At 33.6% G+C, this 20,711-nt stretch overlaps 1 protein-coding gene across 2 annotated transcripts; it reads right to left on the bottom strand.

Moving 5' to 3' along the window:
- Positions 1-873: 873 nt before the first annotated feature.
- On the bottom strand, positions 874-13,666 carry LHX1 (LIM homeobox 1). 2 transcript variants are annotated; one of them, XM_053457697.1, is made up of 5 exons: positions 13,581-13,666; positions 7,745-7,971; positions 6,908-7,182; positions 4,093-4,258; positions 874-2,600 (listed from the first exon to the last, which is right to left on the bottom strand). In XM_053457697.1, the coding sequence occupies exons 1-5, from the start codon at positions 13,622-13,624 to the stop codon at positions 2,221-2,223; spliced, it is 1,092 nt and encodes a 363-aa protein (XP_053313672.1). In that variant the 5' UTR covers positions 13,625-13,666; the 3' UTR covers positions 874-2,220. The 2 variants fall into 2 exon arrangements, with proteins under 2 accessions (XP_053313672.1, XP_053313671.1); XM_053457696.1 differs by lacking the exon at positions 13,581-13,666 and adding an exon at positions 10,342-10,641.
- Positions 13,667-20,711: the final 7,045 nt, after the last annotated feature.

Consider the following 20,711-nt stretch of genomic DNA (forward strand, 5'->3'; position numbering starts at 1 on the left):
ATGTATTTTTTGTGCAACGATTACTGATTGTGAAGAGTGTAACTGACAAGAAGAAAATCACTCGACTGTATCCACAGAAATATTTCAGCAAAAATGCTACAAAATTATAGCCCATAAAGTGTTAGCTGAAAAAAAAATCGGTTATTATTATTATTATTTTCACAACACATACATACAAAAAAATATTTCGGTTCAAAAATTCCGAATATTACATGTAATTGTCAAAATAACAATATACATGTAAAAATATGCATGGGTACATAATTATAAAATTTTGTATGAATGACTATGCTGGCGTTTATATGTGCGCGAGTTTTTCATTTTCATTAAAAAAGTTTCATTTTTTTTATTAATATATATATATCACTTTGTCTAAAATGTATATATATATTATATAAATGTATATATATATATATATATATATATATATATATACACATAGTTATAAATAAATATATATATATAATGCTATAGTTTTGCGACATCGTATCTGCTATGTAGATTTTTTTTCTGTAATAAATAAAATACCAATGAATTGCGTAAAAATGTCATTTTATATTATTCGTATAATGAAACATATATATTAACAAGTAATTTAAAAAACTTGGTCAAATTTAGCATTTCGTTAAATAAAGAAAATACTGAATATTTTAGAAAACTGTGACGTACTTGAAAAGTGACTATGGTTTGAGTACAGGTTTTTTTTTTTTTTTTATAAACTTGTATACATTTTCATAATTAGTTTCGTAATACTTTTTTAAAATTATTGATTGCTGGTGCCCGAATTTAAAATGAACTTAATAAGTTAAGATGAGTGCTTTCTTATTTGTTTTCCTGGACAGACTAAATGACAGACACCAAATTAAATACAAATTATGTAAACATCAGATGTTCTATTTTTATTAAAAATTCACAATTTATCAACAAGTTTTTTTTCCCTTTCATACAGTGAATGGTCTAGTATGCACTGGAGGTCACACAAGCTTAGATTTTATTATAACAATAAAAGACGTATGAGAAATTTAATATATAAAGAAACAAAAGCAGCTCTGGGCTGCATATTTGACCATAAAATTTAAATATTTTGGACTTCTCTTTAAGGACACAAAAATAAAACCTGTGTGGGTCTATATAAGTCATTAACAAGTCAATGAGTGTTCAACAGGACTAAAAAGTATAGCAAACTTTTTTTTAAAATCTGCTTCACACATTTTAAACACTTTTTTTTAATGGTGACTGGTGCTAAATGCACCTTACAGTATTTTTGTGCTATTTATTTATTTTATTTGGCACCTCACTCAATGCTCATTTTAATGCCTTCTGTAAACAATATCTAAACAAACTAGCACAGTGTACCAAAAAAAAAAGCCTTGCAATCAGTCCCAATACAGCCACAGAAAACAAAACTAAGAATGAATCATTTGGTTGATTGTTCAAAATATTTGCTTTGAACAAAGAGGTTTCTAAAACAGGATTATTACTAAAACATTAGGCTCCTGAATTTAATGTCATACGTAAACAGTTGACTGCTTTAAGTTCTATAGTCTTTTAGGTTCCCTATCAATGAAGGTAGAATCTGTTTCAAGTCTGGTTGCAGGCCTATCAGCAGACCTTCATCATGAGGATTCTTTTTGTTGTTGTTTTATTATTTGTGATTAGCTTTGTGAAGGTAGAGTAGTTGATGCTGAGGGCATTAAATTGTTGTATTTTGTTATTTTGGCAAATACAAGTTTGTCCCACCTAGATTGCAGGTGGAATTCTTTTAAGCATAGACAGTTTTCTTCCTTTCAAAATCTGAGCATCACGTGATTGGCAAACAGACTTAAAATGAAGGAATGTTCCTTGAATGAATGTATTCTGCATCATTCTTGCAGAATATTTCTTGTACTGTGAAAGCAGAAAAAAGTATTTGAGTACCACCTATATTGACCATCTCCTGTAGGGTGGCAGGGTTTTTGTAGAGCATCACCAATTTTGATTTTGAGTCTTGTGTTTGTTTTTTTTCATATTTCCTTTGGACCTTTTTTGGTGGACTCTCCTCAAGGAGTCTAAGTCTGATCCAAATTGTCCAGTGTATTGAAGGAGCAATAAAATTTAAATGACCTAGTCCTGTACAGCATAAGTTATCAAGAAATACCTATTGATGGTAGAATACTACTTCCCAGTCTATTTATTATGCTGTTTTCAAATAAAAATTACAAAAATAAAAGACAAACATAACTACCAAACGGCTGTTTCGTTCATTTCTGGCGGATGTGACAAATGATTGCCGTATGTTCCACCCCCATTTACTGATAATGATGAGAAGGGGGGGCTTTGGCCAAACACTTCTGCAGACATGGAGTGCATGGAGCCTGGTAAGTTGGGCTCTGGACTTGGAGAGTCTCCTGGTGGGTGGGACATGATGTCACTAAAACGCTGACCATCACTAGAAGGATGATGTCCTGGTAATGGGTGGTCCATTGCACCAAGTGGTGTTCCTGCTGGTCCTGAAGAAGGTACAAATGGAAGATCTACAGGAGTTTGGGCTTGGGACGATGGAGGACCTTGTGGGAAAAAGTCGTAGTTGCTTCCCGGACCATAATATTCACTCTGGTAATCTACAAAAGAAAACACAATTGATCTTGAATATGCCATTATATATTATTCTTGATACAATATAAGGGAATCACAAAAAGCTGTGATTCGTCCAGTAAGCCAATACTTGTATTTTCCTCCATTAAGTTTACTTAAGCAAGTTTGGAAACATTGTACCCACACCACTGTTTTCATTTAATCACACAGACCTTCAGCCAAATACTTAAATATAGGGTTTCAACGTATGTGTCTATTACATTGCAACGAAAAAAATATTCCCTGCCAGACCTATTTTGTAGCGAGTTACTTATCCTGTTTAGAAATTAGGTTCGGATTTAATGAATATTAGCAATTGGTCTGTTTTCATATAAGACAAATTCACTGCATTAAAAAAATAACTCATGGACCTTATAAAGTAGGCTGTTTAGTGAATAAAAGGTATTATGTCTTTAGAAAAAAGACACAACAGAAATAGAATATGCAAAAAAAGTATTGTGTCGACGTTAATATGTAAAGTTACATTTAAGCTTTTATATATCTAATATGTAAGTAAATATATGACCATTGCCTCTGCACTGGTCGTTCTATACAATAAGTTATTTTCATTTGTAGCACAAGGAAATGTTCATCAGCATTGGCCACCGACAATATAGGTCCAATTTTATACATCTTTTTAACCCTTACTCGCTCTTATTTTGAACATTAAATCATTGTTTCAGATCAAACCTTTCCATTAAGCACATTATGTACACTACTGTACAGCACTGTCCCTTTCATTCATAGAAATATACACTGGAATGAATCCAATAATAATAAATATATTTTAAAAAGTAAGAATAAAACACCTTGAAGGAATACATATATTTCTTCTGAAGTCTTCCTTTACCGGTAAGACCAAGACCAAGCTTAGCCGCATATTTGTAAACATTACTCATTGAAAATTCCATGTGTGTTACTTATCAATCAGAAAACCTATTAATTATTAACTAGTTGTTTCAAGCATGAAAACACACGGCTTTTCCCTGCATGGTATGTGTAGATGAGTGTCAGTGATAACAGGAGAAGAAGCTCAGAAATGGATGGCTAAATATATCAGTATTTGCTTGCACTTCTGTGCAGGAGAATGCTGCAGAAATGAATCACTCTTCATTTTGTTAAAAAAAATAAAAAATTATAGGCTGTATTTAACTTTAACCTGCTACTATTCAGGAGAATGGATCATACATTTTTAAGAAACTATATTGTTTGAGGCTATTCTGTATTTCTAAGGCCCATAGAAAGCAATCAAATATAGATGGTCACGCTATTTTATCCAGTGATATCCTTCACAGTCAACATACTGAAAGTATCTGTATATAGTATTCTTAAAAAAATTACATAATATATATATATATATATATATATATATATATATATATATATATATATATATATATATATATATATATATATATATATATATATATATATATATATATATATATATATATACCGGTATATATCACTAATAACTACCTCCATAGAATGAGAACGGTCCGTTGGGGATAAGCTCTCCGGGCTCTAGCCTGTCCACAAGGGGCCTCATCCTGCGTGGGCTTCTGAAGAATGCATGCCTACGGGCACCCAGGGCACTGAGCTGCTTCATTCTTCTTTCTTTGGAGCGTCGATTTTGGAACCATACCTGCAACACACCATTAGCATTAGTACATTAGCTGTGAGCATTGCAGTCAATGAGTAAACACTCAGACCATGCTAAATCCTAGAAGCTCAGACTAAAATCAGATTTCAACATTTCTAGAGCAATTCCACAAAGATTTTCCAACATAATCTTAATTCACCACAGTAGGATTTTACAGTAATTATTCACATATAGCTGTATATACACATATTACTGCCAAAAAATGGCCATGGAATATGCATTGTTGTAACTAGCCAGATCGTGGTTGATTGTCCTCTTCTGAAATAAGGTTTCTCTTACATGTCTTAATTTTTTTATTTATATATTTAATTTTATTTGATATTTTGATTATTGTCTAAAATTGGCATTGGGGTATAGTCCTATGTGGCTTTAGTACATGGACTTCATATTTTTGGATGAAATGCTTACCTAGATCTATTGTTTAGTCCTACATTTTCATATGCACAAGCATACGTGGAATAATCAGAGTTACATTAGCTCAGTTTAGATGTATGAATAGTGCAAGTGCCTTTAAATCCAAAAATCCTGTTTATAGGCACCCAGAAAGAGCCCATTTAGCTTAGGGACAACATAAAGCCAGAGATCATAAATCACTTTTGAGCCACATTTGATAACTACACGGGTTCCATGAGAGGAGACGTTTATCAAACGTACCCTTTGACAGGTTTTCAAGATTTTTGACCTAATATTGTACTTATTTTAAATCTCAGTTATAAATGTGGATCACTCCTGGACCTCGCCCCCACCACACCCATATATATATATATATATATATATATATATATATATATATATATATATATATATATATATATTAAAAACAATAAAAAAGTGAAAATACTCAGCAAAAAATAATAATAATAAAAAAATTCACTGTCGGTGAAATCAATTATTTTTAGTGTGGAGTTCGCCTGTGATAATTGCCATGCATGAAGCAAATTGCAGAGCAATGGGAAATACATAATAATAATAATAGTAATTATTATTATTATGATTGTTGTTATTATTATTATTTCAAGCAGATCACATAAATTCGCATGGCTATGCATTTTACCCATATTTTGCGTAATATATATATACATTATATACACACACATACATATTTATATCTATATCTATATATGCCTATTAATTGCCAACAATCTGTTAGTATGCTTCTACCGACAAGATTAAAGAGCAAGCTATTTGAAATTCCCCAATTTGTAATTGTCACTCATTAACTTTCTCTTGGTTGCAGAAATTAGGATTCACCCTTGAGGGGGTTAGGATGACCTGCTTGAACTTCAGTGTCACCGTGGGAAGATTCCAGTAAGGAAAGACAAACCAAATCACGCGTGAAATAAAATAGGATGTTCTTCATACATTGCATGTAAAATAGGATTTACAGTATATATATGTTTTGACTACCTATTCTTTTTTAGTTATTGAATTAATATTTAAAAGGCATTTACTTCCCTTCCTTGCTTGGCTTTTCCGCTTTAGGTCAAAAATGATTGAGTTAATTCTTATTACCCTGACAAGATTACTCCTAATTATCCTCACACTGAGGCTCTTCCAATCTAACCTCCCCTTAATGATCTTTTAACCCTCCATTACCCCCAGCTCTGCAGGTTTATAAACCTTTTAATAAGCCCAACTCATTGTCATTCTTATTTTTCCATTAACCCCTCACATTTATGGTTATTAATTTCTAGTCCATTTGCAACTTGATACCCCTGTTCAGTCCTTTAAGGCCAATAAATGATGAGATAGGAGGTGAAACTGCAGCAAAATTTGTACAATATTTCCTTTTAGAATAACGATTATATTTCAGTGGTGCAGGCAACCCAAACTGTTCGGTTGCCTGTTAGGTTACTCTAAATAATAATAATAATAATAATAATAATAATAATAATAACATTATTATTATTAGTCATTGTCTAAATAATATTCATTTATCCAAACCTTTTAATTTATCGAATTCCAGTTAGTGCCAAAGCGGCGTCAGCTGTAGGCCATTTTATCACAAAAAAAAACTTATAATTAAGGAACAGCTAAATATTTTTTTTGGCTAAATAACAAACTCTGTTATTTTCAGGATCATCACAAGTATATATATATATATATATATATCAGGTAAGTTAAATTCAATCGCCCTGTTTTAAATGCTTTTCGATTAAACCAACTAAATTAAAGAATAATAAAAAATATTATTATTATTATTATACTCTCTACTGCCTATATGAACAGTCTCTTGCATATAATTCCACTGATTTCTGGATGTCTGACTCAGTGGATCTCAGTAGACAAAAGAGTAAAAACTGCTTTACTTCTAGGGTAAATTATTTAGTCGGTTACAAGCAAACAGAAGTGCCCACATGTTTCTAGTTAAAGAAGAAATCTTTAACAGGTTTTACATTGTCTTTATAAGCAACAGAGGCTACCTATAAAGAGCATTTTCTGCGCAAAAAATAGTAATTTTAGGGTAACCCGAATGACCATTTATTAAGTGTCTGGTGCTGCCTGTACTTATAGTGGTCCCACTAAAGTATGTCCTCTTTATACAGGTTAAATAGTGCTAAATGTGTATTTGCTTTCATTGTGTTGATTCATGGGACACAGCTAGTCTGGCATTGATCCAAAGCGCATTACCTGTATAACTCGCATGTTGAGGCCAGTCTCCTGTGCCAGCTGTTCCCTAATGTGTCTGGTTGGTTTAGGCGTAGCTGCAAATGCAGCTTTCAGAGTCTCCAGCTGTTTGGCTTTGATAGTGGTTCGGGGTCCTCTTCTCTTTGCTCCCAGGTTCTGGTCATCATTTTCATTAATCCCAGCCTCTTTATCTGAGATGTTAGCACTTTCAGAGTCCTTTGCGTCGTCTTGACAAGGGTCTTGAGAGTCAGGAGATAAACTGGGGTCACTGCCTGTTACTATTCCAGGGAGAGGGAAAAAAATGAATCATATCAAACAAAGGGTGATTATATCGAACCCAAGTCGCTCCCTGAATTGAAAAGGATGAACTGGAGAACCAGCACACAACACTCCCTACACACACATACGTGAAATCTATCACAGCAATTTATCTATTTATCCATATTCATTTTGATGGATGGTAGATTAGTGGAAAAGCCTCCCAGCAGAAATGGTAGCGTTAAACCAGGGGAGAATTTAAAAATACAACAGAGCTATCTTGAATCGAAGACAAAACCAAAAACTCATTAAGGTCTGAGTCTTTAAATAGGCAGACTAAATGGAAAAAATATCCTATGTTCCTATCAATCTATATGTTCCTATCAACCTATCTAGCCCTCTAAATACCTTCACTTTCAATACTTTGTATATACTTGTATCGTATCCCTTCCATCTCTTCTTACACATTTAAATCCATAATGTTTACATTGTATCTGGAGATGAGTATAAACACAAAAAATACCAATCCGAATTGGTCCATTTTATGGCCGCCTTCGCCTAAATGATGCATTAAGGCTTTACCTGAAAGAAGACTGTTTTCTTTGGCAGGGCTGTTGTTATTTAAGTAATCTTCTTTGCAGACGAACTTGTTCTCGTCAATGATATAGAGTTCCTCTCCAGTGGAGAGCTGTTTGTTGCACATCATACATGTAAAACAGTTCAAATGGAATACTTTGCTTCTTGCCCTCCTGACCAAGTCGCTGGGGGAGATCCCCTGGGCACAGCCTGCACACTTGGTACCAAAACGCCTGGCAAACAAAAAAGAAAACAAAATACTTAAAAACGAAATATTTAACATTTCTTCATATTTTTTTTAGGGGGCAATTACATTTCCCAATCACATGTCTCACCTCACCAAAAAAAATATATAATGAAAAATGACATCATCAAAGAAACTAACATTATTATTATTCATTAATATGTACGCGTTATTCTATGTTTCTATACATATTAACCCCAGACATTCGGTTACAATTCGGTTACATTAGGTTTTGGCCAGTTTTAGCAATTTTTGTTTCATTTTTTTTTATTTCTACAAAATATACATCATTATTGAGATTTCAGGTAGAACTTGGCTTGAGAACAGAATAATGGAAAATAGGTAATTCATCTTTAACTCTATTTACAAAGGTAAATATTATGGGCTAAAATCTCAACCATGTGGCAAAAAAATATGTAACAATTTATAGAACTCAAAAATGTTAACGAAATAGTTTTCAAGATTAGGAAAAAAATGTTAGTTGAATTCCTCCTACTAAATATTTTTGTAAAACGCGGACAATATTCCGGAAAGTTTTTTTCCATCGGGACCACGAATGAGATTCGAAAATTAAAATCTGAAATATTAGAATAAATTCAATATTTCTTATTTCTTCTTCTAGATGTACCGGTATTTACTTTAATTCTAACAAACCCGATCGCCACTAAATGGAAAAATAAACGAAACGAAAAACGCCAAGGTTATAGCTCATTGCTAAAGTCCATTGGCGAACGCTACGGGTCATATTTTTATAGGGAAATTTAGGGGCAAAGAGCAGTCACCATAGCAACCTATTGAATATTCCTTCTGATTGCCCCACAATTAGTAGTCTATTTCACTATTGCAATTTAGAAATATGGTCCTTTGTGTGTAAATCGTGAAGATGATGAGCTTCAATCAAGGAGCAATTGTCCAAGGTGTTCTTCTTAAACATCTTTGCAATTCAAATACAGTTGTCACTTATTTACTAAAATCCACAACCAATACCTACTTGGGGTCCTTGCTTTGTATTGTGAAGGACAGGATATCTAAGCAATGAGTCACCTTTAAGTACATTTCAAAGTGTTATTTCCTTTTTACTGTGATATTCCTGAATACACACAGGCATGTCTTATGTACAGTATAACAAACAGGAGTGAGTTGGTTGTCGAACAAATAACAACACAATTGGAGTATGTGTGACCAAAATTTACAGCTTGTGTCGTGTATTTTTTGTATCTGTAATGGTTCCCCTTGATTAGCAACTAACCCGAAAATTAATAAATATATATATATATAATTTATTTCAATGTCCAAAAATTGTTTTACAATTGCAGATTTTTTTTCTAAGCTATGTCTAATTATGTGTAATAATATGAAACATATTTTATGCGCTGTCATTGTAGTAAAATATTTAATGCGATTATTCTCCAATTGTTTGGAAATATAAAACACCGGCTTGACAAGAAGGGCAAAAAAATGACATTTTCCCTGGGCCTGTAGAAGTCTACTGACATGAAAGGATCATGAGAGATCAGGTCTTTATCTAAGGAAAAGATGTCACTTTCATCCATCAAATTATCATTTTAACCCGTCGCTTGACCCCGAGGAACACTGCATGAGAAATGCATTTGGGGCTATATAATTATCAAACCATTTGGGTAGTTTTTAACTGTGCTAATAAATACATGGTGTGCATCTGCTGGGGGACTGATAGCAGTCTTCTCCCCCTCCTTACACTGATCGGGCACATTAGATCCATTTTCAGAGGATCTCCAAGGAGTCTTTATCTCTACTTTGTCACCACTAAAATATTCATCAGATGGTGGTAAATAAATTCACAGTTGACAAGGGACGGTTGTAGATTATTCTCCCTTTCCAGATAAGACAACCCTTCATTGTCTGTGCCTTGATTATATAAATATATAGGTAAAATTGCTTAAAAAGAAATGATAGAATATATATATTATATATATATATATATATATATATATATATATATATATATATATATATATATAATACACACAAAAATGAGCATTGAAATGCTCCGATAGAATAAATGTGATGGGTATAATTTTATATGCATTGCCCACATAAAGCAAATGGTCATGCAGCACGCTTGGAATATTAGCAGATGAACATGTGCATATTTTGGGCAAATACATAGAAATAGCCACCTGTCTCCAACTAACCCCATACATAGAATAAGAATTGTCGCTCACGTTGATCATTATGTTATTCTTATTTTATGTTTTAAGATTTCCTTTCATCCAAGGCTAAACCCAATGCTATTATCCCCACTGTTCTTAGGAAGCAATGTGCCAATAAGATCTAATAGGAGAAAGGTATGCCAAGGTTGGCTTTGATGAGCACTTACCTGAAGAAGTCATTTTTACAGTAAAGCTTGCCTTCCCTGGAGAAGCATTTCTCTGTTAAGTTGCATTTACATTCACAGCATTGAACACACTTCACATGCCAAGCCCTGTCCAGTACATTCAACAAAAAGCGGTCCAGTATGGGCCTCTCGCATCCAGCACAGTGCACCATTGTCTTTGGTTGGCAGATATTTTGAAGACTAAAGATGATGGATCCAGGTAACAGAAGCCAAATACTCTTAATAGAACTCAAACAAAATACATCAAGAGTCTAAAAAAAAGCAGATCCCAAAACCAAAGGAAAAAAAGGTAGCAGGAGTAAGGTGAGGATAATAAGCCTGGTCGTGGCCAGTTGTTCTTCTTGAGTCTGAGGTAGCTCAGTCAGTGAGGAAAGTGCACATAATCTCCAAATCAAAATAAACCACGGGTTTCGGTTGCTCTAACCTGCCAGCATTGACTCTTCTGTCAATGTAAAGCTTTAAAACCCCTCTGTTGGAGAAGACAGTCGCAGAAGATTCTCAGATCACCTGGGTGGAGTGCTTCAGTGGTTATTTTCAGTTCACTTCTTCATGGAAGTTGCCTAGTCCACCTGTGATCTCCTCTTTTTAGGATCAACGTTTCGTCCAGACAAGGCTTGCAGCATAAATAAAAACCAAGCTCAATTTAAGAGTCCATCCTTTTTTCTGGTAGCCAAGCAGGGTGGAAGCAAGACGTCAGATGCGCTATAATTTGGTGCTTGCTTAGCGGAGGTCTGATCCTACAGGTCTGTGAATGCTCCACTGTCTGTCTCTTCCCATCTGAACTGCCTTCCCTGGACTGCATGTTCCCAGCTGCTGTGGAGCTAGCCTTATGCACAAGTCAGTGACGACAAAGACAGCGACAGCCAATCAGTGTCTCCCAGTCCCCTGTAAACCATTAACCACCCTACCAAGCTGTGATAGTACTGTAAGACCATTTGTGCAGAATAGGGAAAGCAACCCATTGTCAAAATCTTTAGGTAATGTCATATTTTCATTTTTTTTATTTGGTAAGATATTGAATTTTTATTGAAGAGGTGGACCAGGCACAGAATGGTAATAATATTTCAAGCATGATAAGTGCACAGGTTGCTTCCAGCGCAGACACTGGTAGGTATTTATACATATATGCATTTTAGCCCGATATATATATAGATATATGTATATATATATATATATATATATATATATATATATATATATATATATATATATATATCTAGCAGGCTGTTACCTTTGTAGAGATTATTTATGTTTAAGAAATGTATTATGGATTGTGTTCATGTAAGAGAGGCAGTGGCAATAATTTTCCTGAAACAATAACAAAACTAAAGTAAATCTTAGATGGCAAGTGTAGATTTGTTTATCGCTGGAAAGTAAAGTGTGTATTATAGAAAATGCAGGTTTATGAATCTTTTTTTATATATTTTTTTTCACAAATAACGTAAGAAAAATTGTCTTAAATTATGACGTAATAGATTTTTTTTTATGACCGCACGATTTGGAACATAACAAATACAGCAATATAGGCAATACAGGCAATCTCATATGTTTTTCTCTTGATATTTTGTTAATACCGACTCAAAAACTTGTGCCTTCAACAAAATGTTTAATTTCCTATAAAAAATGACCCAAATCAACTTTTTTTGAGGTTTTCTTTCTAGGGGGTTTCAGTGTGAAATTAAAAACTGAGATGGTGAATGTTAAATATATTTATTTAACAAGGTTGGCAATAAAATTGGTTTGGCAGCATAACCATATGTGCTTTGCTGTGCGTATAGTGCATGCAGCAAAACATACATGTATATGTGATGTTACACTGGAGTTTGAGAAAGCATTTTTATTGCAATCGAAGAAGTTTGCGGTAATTAATTATGATGCAACACATGACGTAAAAGTACTAGGCAGGAAAAAAACGACGTTTATTTGGATGTACCAAGAAAACTGTTGTCCCTGCTTACAAATAAACATTTGCAAACGATCTGGGTTGTCCTCTGTCTGGCTAGAGAGTACCATCTAGGTGTTGATTGTTAATTAAACAACATCAGTGAGAAACACATCTGCAACGTTAAACCCATGCAATTTGTGTCTCGACATCATTTCCATAGTATTTGTTCCTGAAACCTCTAAACTTTTTAAACAGTCAGTACAGATACTAATATCTTGTAACCAGGAAGCCAAAAATCTAATTTAACACCAATTCGGATTCCCATTACATAGTAGTGTATGGAAAAAAAAAATAAAATAAACGAAATCCAGTGTATAAATCCCAGCTGAATGAATTTCCTTTAAGGAACTGATAGGTGTAGTAGTGTGGCTTTAACATCAAATAGATTTCCTATGTAAGGTCAATGCAATGTTGTTTCTGGGCTCAGAAACTGAGTAAGCTACTGAAAATGCAAATGCAATAAAAAAAAAAGGCAACTCACAACTCATCCCAATACGTGATTACTTATAACTGCAAAATTAATTACGAATTTTTATCTGATATTATATACGTATTCAAAATCATTTAATACAATATATTAGCATACATATATGGCTAGTAGCATACACATATATATGTAAATAAAGATGGAATATATATATATATATATATATATTTTTTTATTATTATTATTTAATACGCACTAGCATACATACATGTGTATATGCAGAAATTATATATATATATAAAACTTGATATTTTGTATTATTTAATAAACACTAGCATACATAGATGTGTATATGTAGAAATTATATGTATATATATATATATATAATTTGATATTTTTATTATTTAATAAACACTAGCATACATACATGTGTACATGTAGAAAAATATATATATGTATATATAATGTTATATTTTTATTATTTAATAAATGCTAGCATACATACATTTTTACATGTAGAAGTAAAGTGTCCATTAAGTTTCATGCTAATAGCATAGTTGCCAAAAATCTAAACGCAACTACAGAACCGGCTTATTCTCTAATACAAAATAAGCGGCGCTTACTGTACACATTTAAAATATGATTAATGTATTTCATTTTATATAGCTATATATATATATATATATATATATATATATTATACTAACCCAGTTCTCTGGCTCCAAAATACATACTTGTAATATACCTGATTTACACTATTATATATACTCCCAATGGACATATGTAAAAAGATATGTAAAAGAAAATGCATTTACTGATAGATGGAAGAATGTAGGTTTCTTTTCATACCTTTGACCAATAGGAATAATCTTCAGAGACTCTGTAACATTCATTATCTTTGGAAACTAGTAATCCCCATCTGATCAGAAATAATTCAAAAGTGTGCAAGCAATATCTTCAGTTTAACCCAGGTTACCCAGGATGATTCAGACGGTGCTGATCTCTTAGGTTTCTTTGTCTGTGCATAGATGGAACAGAACCCTAAACTGCCTCCCCCCCCCCATCATTGTCTTCTTCTGATGTTTGTTTGTATTCTCTCTTCTTTTATTGGTAAACGTTAAAAACTGAAATCAATACAGGAACCTTTCTCCCGCCCCCTCTTTCTCTCTCTGCATATGTGCTACTTCTCATGTAAAACAGAGGGTAGGGGATGTCTGGAAATGCCCTAGTCCTATAGAACCCATAGGGCGACAGCTGTACTCTTCTGTCAAGGGACCTCTTCCTTTCTCTGCAAGCCCCAGATGACATGTGTTGGTCAGGGATGAATAAGAGATAGGAGATGAACATGTTGGACTGTTCTGGCCTTTCCAATGTGTTCAGTGAAGTATCTGCTTATTCTTGCTAATGCTACAAATACTAAGATCCCAGCTGAAAAAATCAAAAGGGGAAAGACATTTCTTTTGTAGCCACCTTTGTGTTTCAACAGCAGATCAGCAAATCTCACCAAGGCCCTCAGTAAAACACAAATCCTTTCTCACATGGACCATACCATATTTATTAATTTTAGAATATGGACTGGCAATAGTATATATTTGTTTTACTATAATAACATTTTGCTACCCTTAAGTCCATATTACACCAACCTACATATATTGTACATTTTATTGGAAATTATCAGTAATTAGGAGTAGACAGGTGACATACTCCATGGGTTATGTAGAATAAGGAAATAATGAAAAACATGATTTTAAAATATTTTTTTTTTGGACAGTAGATGTTTGTTGTGAATTCAAAACTAATTCCAAGGATTTAAGTTTTGCTTCATGACCCCAAATAGCAATGTTTTATCTTCAGACATCTGGAGTTGTTAGGACTCATCTGCACCTGGATCCAAATGACCCACCGTGTACACCAGCACAACCTGGCCTCCCTATTTAACAAATGATCAGAAGGAAGCAGTTTAGTTTTCATCAGCGAACTGGAAAGCATAGCACCCCAGCCCCAGGTTCATTGAATGGCAAATCTTTCCTTTTGATCCCATATATTGGAAGGGGAACTGATTTATTGTCAGGATTTCCTGGCAAGGTATTAAGTAGTATTTTGGCCAGAATTCGGAAAAGTCGGTGGGGTTGGCTTCCTGCGCTGTAGTCCACCCACTGGAGCGTGTCATTAAACATGACTGTTAATGGCAATTACCTGCGTGGTTTTCTTTTCAATTGTTACAGGACAAAAAAAAAAAAACAAGAAGAATTTTCCCTTCGAGCAACCAGGTAATAATAACAACAAGAAAAGCAAATATGCCATTGTGTGCAGAACTATGTCTTAATAATAGCAGCTAATAGAAAGGATTTTGTCTTTTCCATCAGCTCAGCTCTTGCTCTAAAGATAAAACATCAGGGATCTGGAATGCATACGTCAAAATTATAATTGATGAAAAAAAAAAAAATAATAAAAAAAATAATATTAATATATATATATATATATTAATATTATAATTTTTATATTATATTTTTTTATTTATATAGATATAAATATATAGATATTTATCTAGATAGATAGATAGATAGATAGATAGATAGATAGATAGATGGATGGATAGATAGATAGATATAAAGGGATATTGGTAACTAGAATTGTTGCCAAGACACCCCCCTCGTGTGAAACAAAGATTGAGCCCACAAGTGACGATCTCTTGAAGGACAGAAAATTCATTGAACACATGGATATAGCTAGAGGGAGCCCTACAAGTTTAACCCAAACCTCCATCGCCTGGAGTCAGTTTGTGCATAGATGACTTGGATCACAGTCTCTGCCATGTCACGTCTGCCTGTGTCTTTCCCATGGCAAAAGATGCATGATGTCTTTTCATATTGTCTGCTTGTCTCTCGTTGTTTTAGATGTAGCTCCAGACATCACAATAATGCAGGCTATGGAATTACAGAATCAGGACAAATACATTTATGTGGTTTTGATTTTCATTGTATTTCATAATAATAATTAATAATAATAACAATAAAAATACTACTACTAATAATAAAATGTATTTTGATTATGATGTCATATCCAAGGTAAGGTGATTGCTATTGATTACATTTATGCCGTATGTGTGAATCATACGTCATTCGGCTAATGATTCCGTTTTTACTTAATTTCCTGTTCAATTTCTTCTATTGGGAATTGGAGTTGATATTTTTATCTACCAACACAAAACTATAGTTTTTTTAGATGGGGGAGGGGCTAGGATTTTAAAAATCCAAATTAAATTAAAATCCAAAACATTTTCCAGAAACTTACATTATAATACCAGCTCATTTATAAATCAAGATATATTTCAGTGTGTATTACTGGTGAAAAGAAGGGTTTCAGAATGAAAGTGTGCCCATGGTTAGGGCATTATTACACAGAGGAAGTTAAGCAGACACCACCTCCCCCGTCTGACACTTGCACATACCTGGATCCTTTTACAAAGTCGGATCAGTCAGATCTATGTACAGGGTTACAGAGTTGAAAAGTTCAAGTTGAAAGTTTGCTTTAGAGCTCATGAGACAGATTTTTCATCAATATAAATGGGGTTAACCTAGCGATCCCACATTGCCTACAAGCAACTTGTTCCTTTCTGATCTCCAAGCATGCAAGGCTCCAAATGACACTTAGTAATAACAGGAGAAATATTAGTGCTAACTAGGAGGGCTTTGATCAACTGCCCGCGACTACATCACAAGACCATATAAGGCAATCCGAACAAGTCATGAAAATTACACTATAACTCTATTTTCTTCTTAACACAGATCACCTTTTTTAAGATTTGTTTTCTTGTTTTCGAACACAAACATCAAATAGGCAGAAATTTACAGGATTTCAATGAAACTTATATCAAGCGCCAGAAAGCTCGGTAAGTTCAACAGACGCATTTGCTAAATAAAAATAATACCTTTTAAGCGGTTAATCAATTCGGTAGCGATTTTTTTTTCTTTAATGTACTTTAATATCATTCTGTCTGCAACGATGAGCTGGCGAATTAGTCTTTGGCGAGTAATTGTGCTTATGTTTTTTTATACAATGGACACGTTTAAGGAGTCACTAGTGATCGCTGCAGAGATAAGGAAGGGAGCAAATAAAAAAGGAATTTTCTCTTCTCCTTTTCTCTCGACTTAATCTCGGCTGCAAGAGCGTTTCAGCAGCACTCGTGATAACGATTTCTAATAAAAGTCTTTCAGTATTTCATGGCTATTGTTTCTGGGTTCACTCAGAAAAAGTGCCATCTTACCTTAACGTCTTAAAAGACGATCCGAGCTCGGAGAATGAACGGAGCAGACAGATCGCTTCCCCACCTGTCTTCTTCTCGCTAATGCAAGGTGGCAATTCAATTATTTGCCAAGGAATATATTAACCGAGTTCTTTTACGCATTCTGTATTAAACCATCCACGTCTTCTACGAAAAGTGTGCACCTTATGGGTTACATGTCCTAATCTAGTAGGTGGACAGTTACACAATATATTGCCTGCATTCTTCATATAAGTACAGGAAAGCAAAGTAACCTTTGAATAAGAAGAACATCTGAAATCACATAGTATTCACAGGGCTGCAAGGCACAGAATGGGGATTCGGTTCACCAATTACAAGAGTCTTTTTAATCAGATCAGCCTAGAAAAAGGTGAAGAGTCCCATAAGGTTTTTGGGACCGCAGGGGTCTCTTCTTCAGATGAAACATAATAGCAAGAATTAAAAACAAACATTAAGTGTCAGAATTCATGTTCAAGAGTTAGAATGCTTATATGATATATCCTGTATTCTTAAAATAATAGAATCTAAACATGTCTTCTTTAGCTATTTGGCTACTTTTATGAGTATTTAGAAATAAAAAATATTATTAGTAATGGGAATATTGCAGCACAGTCACTGCTACTATACATGCACAGAATTTATTTGTCTTATGGCATTCACAGTGTCTAATGCAAGTTTAGTTTATATATATAGATATATCTATATATAGATATATCTCTCTATATATATAGATATATAGATATATCTATCTATATATAGATATAAAGATCATAGATATATATATATATATATATATAAAGATCATTTAATAATTTCTTGATTCTTTTCACACACATGTGCTGCTCCATCTACTCTGCTAAATGAATGTAGGTAAAAGCAATAAAAAAAATATCACTTTTAGTGCTGTTAAATGCATAGGCCCCTACCAGAAATCTTTAAGGCAACACTTTATTGCTATGCAATTACTTGCAAATGTTCTGTGTTGTTTTATGTGATTAAAGCTTGAAAGGCAAAAATAAAATGATTTCAAAACTAGTGGTTACTTGATTAACATGTTATATAATGGAAGAGCACTTTTAGCACAGTGCTCTACATTCTAAATGTAGTCCTGGGAAAAAAAACTAAGAGTCCATTGGTGAGCTCAGGTGCTTTTGACTTTTATGTCGTTTTGAAGGGGGTGCTGGTTACGGTTTATGATATTTGTGGTGATCCATGCACACCCTGAAATGTGGGGACAGCTGACATCTGCTCAGAGAATGTATTGACCTGAACTCAAACATTTTTATGACTTTCAAACCAGGGCTGCAAAAATCCAATGCTTCCTATAGATCTGTCCCTGTATAGCCCTGTCATTGAAACAGCTGTTTATTTCACTTGGAAAACCAATAATTGTGCTGGAGATTCCAATGATTATCTATTTCCCCCAATTAGTGAAACATAGCATTGCTTATCTATTTCCAAAACTTCATTTTAAGGCGTCATGGATCCAATCAGGTCAAGACATCAAGGAAATGATGATTTCTTAATGCACAACTTAAAACATGTTCATACAAATTCAGTAAAAAAAACACAAAAATAATCCCCACAAATTTCACATATAGGATACCAGTAACTGAAGCTGACATGCAATACATTTTTAGTGCTATATAATTGCCCCATACTACCAAATACTCAAGTCATACTCAAACAGCAGATACATAGCTAGAATATGAATAAAATACAATTTAAAGGATGAGACTTACCATGCAACTTATCTGTAAGAATGACAACATATAATTACAATCAAATCATTGGAGAATTAAGAACAACTCTCCTGGCAGCAAAAAGAATTAGATATACCACAATGTATTATTATTATTATTATTATTATTTAATTTTATTTAATGTTCCAATGTTATTTTGGTCTATTTTTGAAATAAAATAAAATAAACATATACTTCACCCTACTGAAGACCAGGGTTGTCAAGCCTGTTAAAAAGGGATTAATCAATATGACCATAAGGTAAAAAAAAAACTTAGTATGGTTTTATTGTCTTTGTTTCTTTGTCTTAAATACTTGTCAACAGTTAATCACATAAATATGATAAATATATTGATTTGCGACTTTTTTTTTCAAGATCATGACAGAAAAAAAAATGATACAAGCAACAGTTGATAAGTAGGAACCTAACTTTAAAAATATGCTTCTACGTATCAAAATTTCCAATATGATACTTAATAATGCAAATCCAACAGATATATTTTAATATGCTTGTGGTAAATTAAAAAAAAGGACTATATTTTTGCTCTGTATTTGAAAAGGAACACCATGGATGCATTTAATGAACCTTTGACCAAATTGCTGAATTCCCAATACATCTTACTCCAAATATTAGACTGTCGAATTGTTTCCCTATGATAGATATAATTTTGCTCATGGAAATGCATTAACATGCGACAAAATGATCTCTGACACTATCTAACACGTAAACCTAAAGTCATAATAAAACGCAGACATCTGATGGAATATATGAATTTTTTTTGCACCCTGTCTAGGAAAATTCTAAGGTACCAAAAGAAATGAAATGTATCTTCAGAACTTGTAACATTTTTATTAATGTTAAAGTATTATGTACAACCTTAAATTCTAAATGCCTCGCTCATCCATGACACTCCAGTCTGTCACAAATAACAACACCACAAACATCTTCTCTACAGTCATATATATGACGGTGTACAGAGCGGCAGAATATGATGACGCTATATAAATCAATAAATAATAAGATTTTCCAGTGTGATAGAATAGACGTTGATCAGGAATCTCTGCGTATAGCGAGACTTTTTGGATGCAACTGCTCTCTATAAATAAACTCCATCATCTGTTGAGCATGGCCAGACCAGCAACACTTAATATTTTACTATATTTTTTGTATATTACAGACCTGTTTATTTTTTATGTAGTGGCTCTATGAATATTGTTAAATGTTAAAAAAGAATTGAAACCTCTGGGCAAAAAGCTGGCCATATTTAGGAATCATGGCTTTGGCCTTTGCAGGCCTTTGTTTATACAACAGGGCAGGCATCAAGGGATACGACTATTATAAACTTTATAACGACTATTATAAAGTATTATGTACAACCTTAAATTCTAAATGCCTCGCTCATCCATGACACTCCAGTCTGTCACAAATAACAACACCACAAACATCTTCTCTACAGTCATATATATGACGGTGTACAGAGCGGCAGAATATGATGGCGCTATATAAATCAACAAATAATAAGATTTTCCAGTGTGATAGAATAGACGTTGATCAGGAATCTCTGCGCATAGCGAGACTTTTTGGATGCAACTGCTCTCTATAAATAAACTCCATCATCTGTTGAGCATGGCCAGACCAGCAACATTTAATATTTTACTATATTTTTTGTATATTACAGACCTGTTTATTTTTTATGTAGTGGCTCTATGAATATTGTTAAATGTTAAAAAAGAATTGAAACCTCTGGGCAAAAAGCTGGCCATATTTAGGAATCATGGCTTTGGCCTTTGCAGGCCTTTGTTTATACAACAGGGCAGGCATCAAGGGATACGACTAGGCCTCACTTATTTAACATTACATTGCAGTGACACAAGTAACACTTATATTAAAACAGCAATTCGCAATGCTCAGTACATCCTAAAGTGTGCACAACCGTGTAGATTTATAACACTT

Source organism: Spea bombifrons, chromosome 2 (assembly GCF_027358695.1).
Source record: "Spea bombifrons isolate aSpeBom1 chromosome 2, aSpeBom1.2.pri, whole genome shotgun sequence".
Classification (NCBI taxonomy): domain Eukaryota; kingdom Metazoa; phylum Chordata; class Amphibia; order Anura; family Pelobatidae; genus Spea; species Spea bombifrons.

Bases quoted from the DNA above. Each gene is read 5' to 3' on its own strand.
- LHX1 (XM_053457696.1), bottom strand. From the start codon at position 10,511: ATGGTGCACTGTGCTGGATGCGAGAGGCCCATACTGGACCGCTTTTTG. The intron at 7,972-10,341 runs GTAAGTGCTCAT...TTTGTTTGCCAG, and splicing joins TGTAAAAATGACTTCTTCAG to GCGTTTTGGTACCAAGTGTG. The intron at 2,601-4,092 runs GTAGTTATTAGT...TTTCTTTTGTAG, and splicing joins ACCGTTCTCATTCTATGGAG to ATTACCAGAGTGAATATTAT.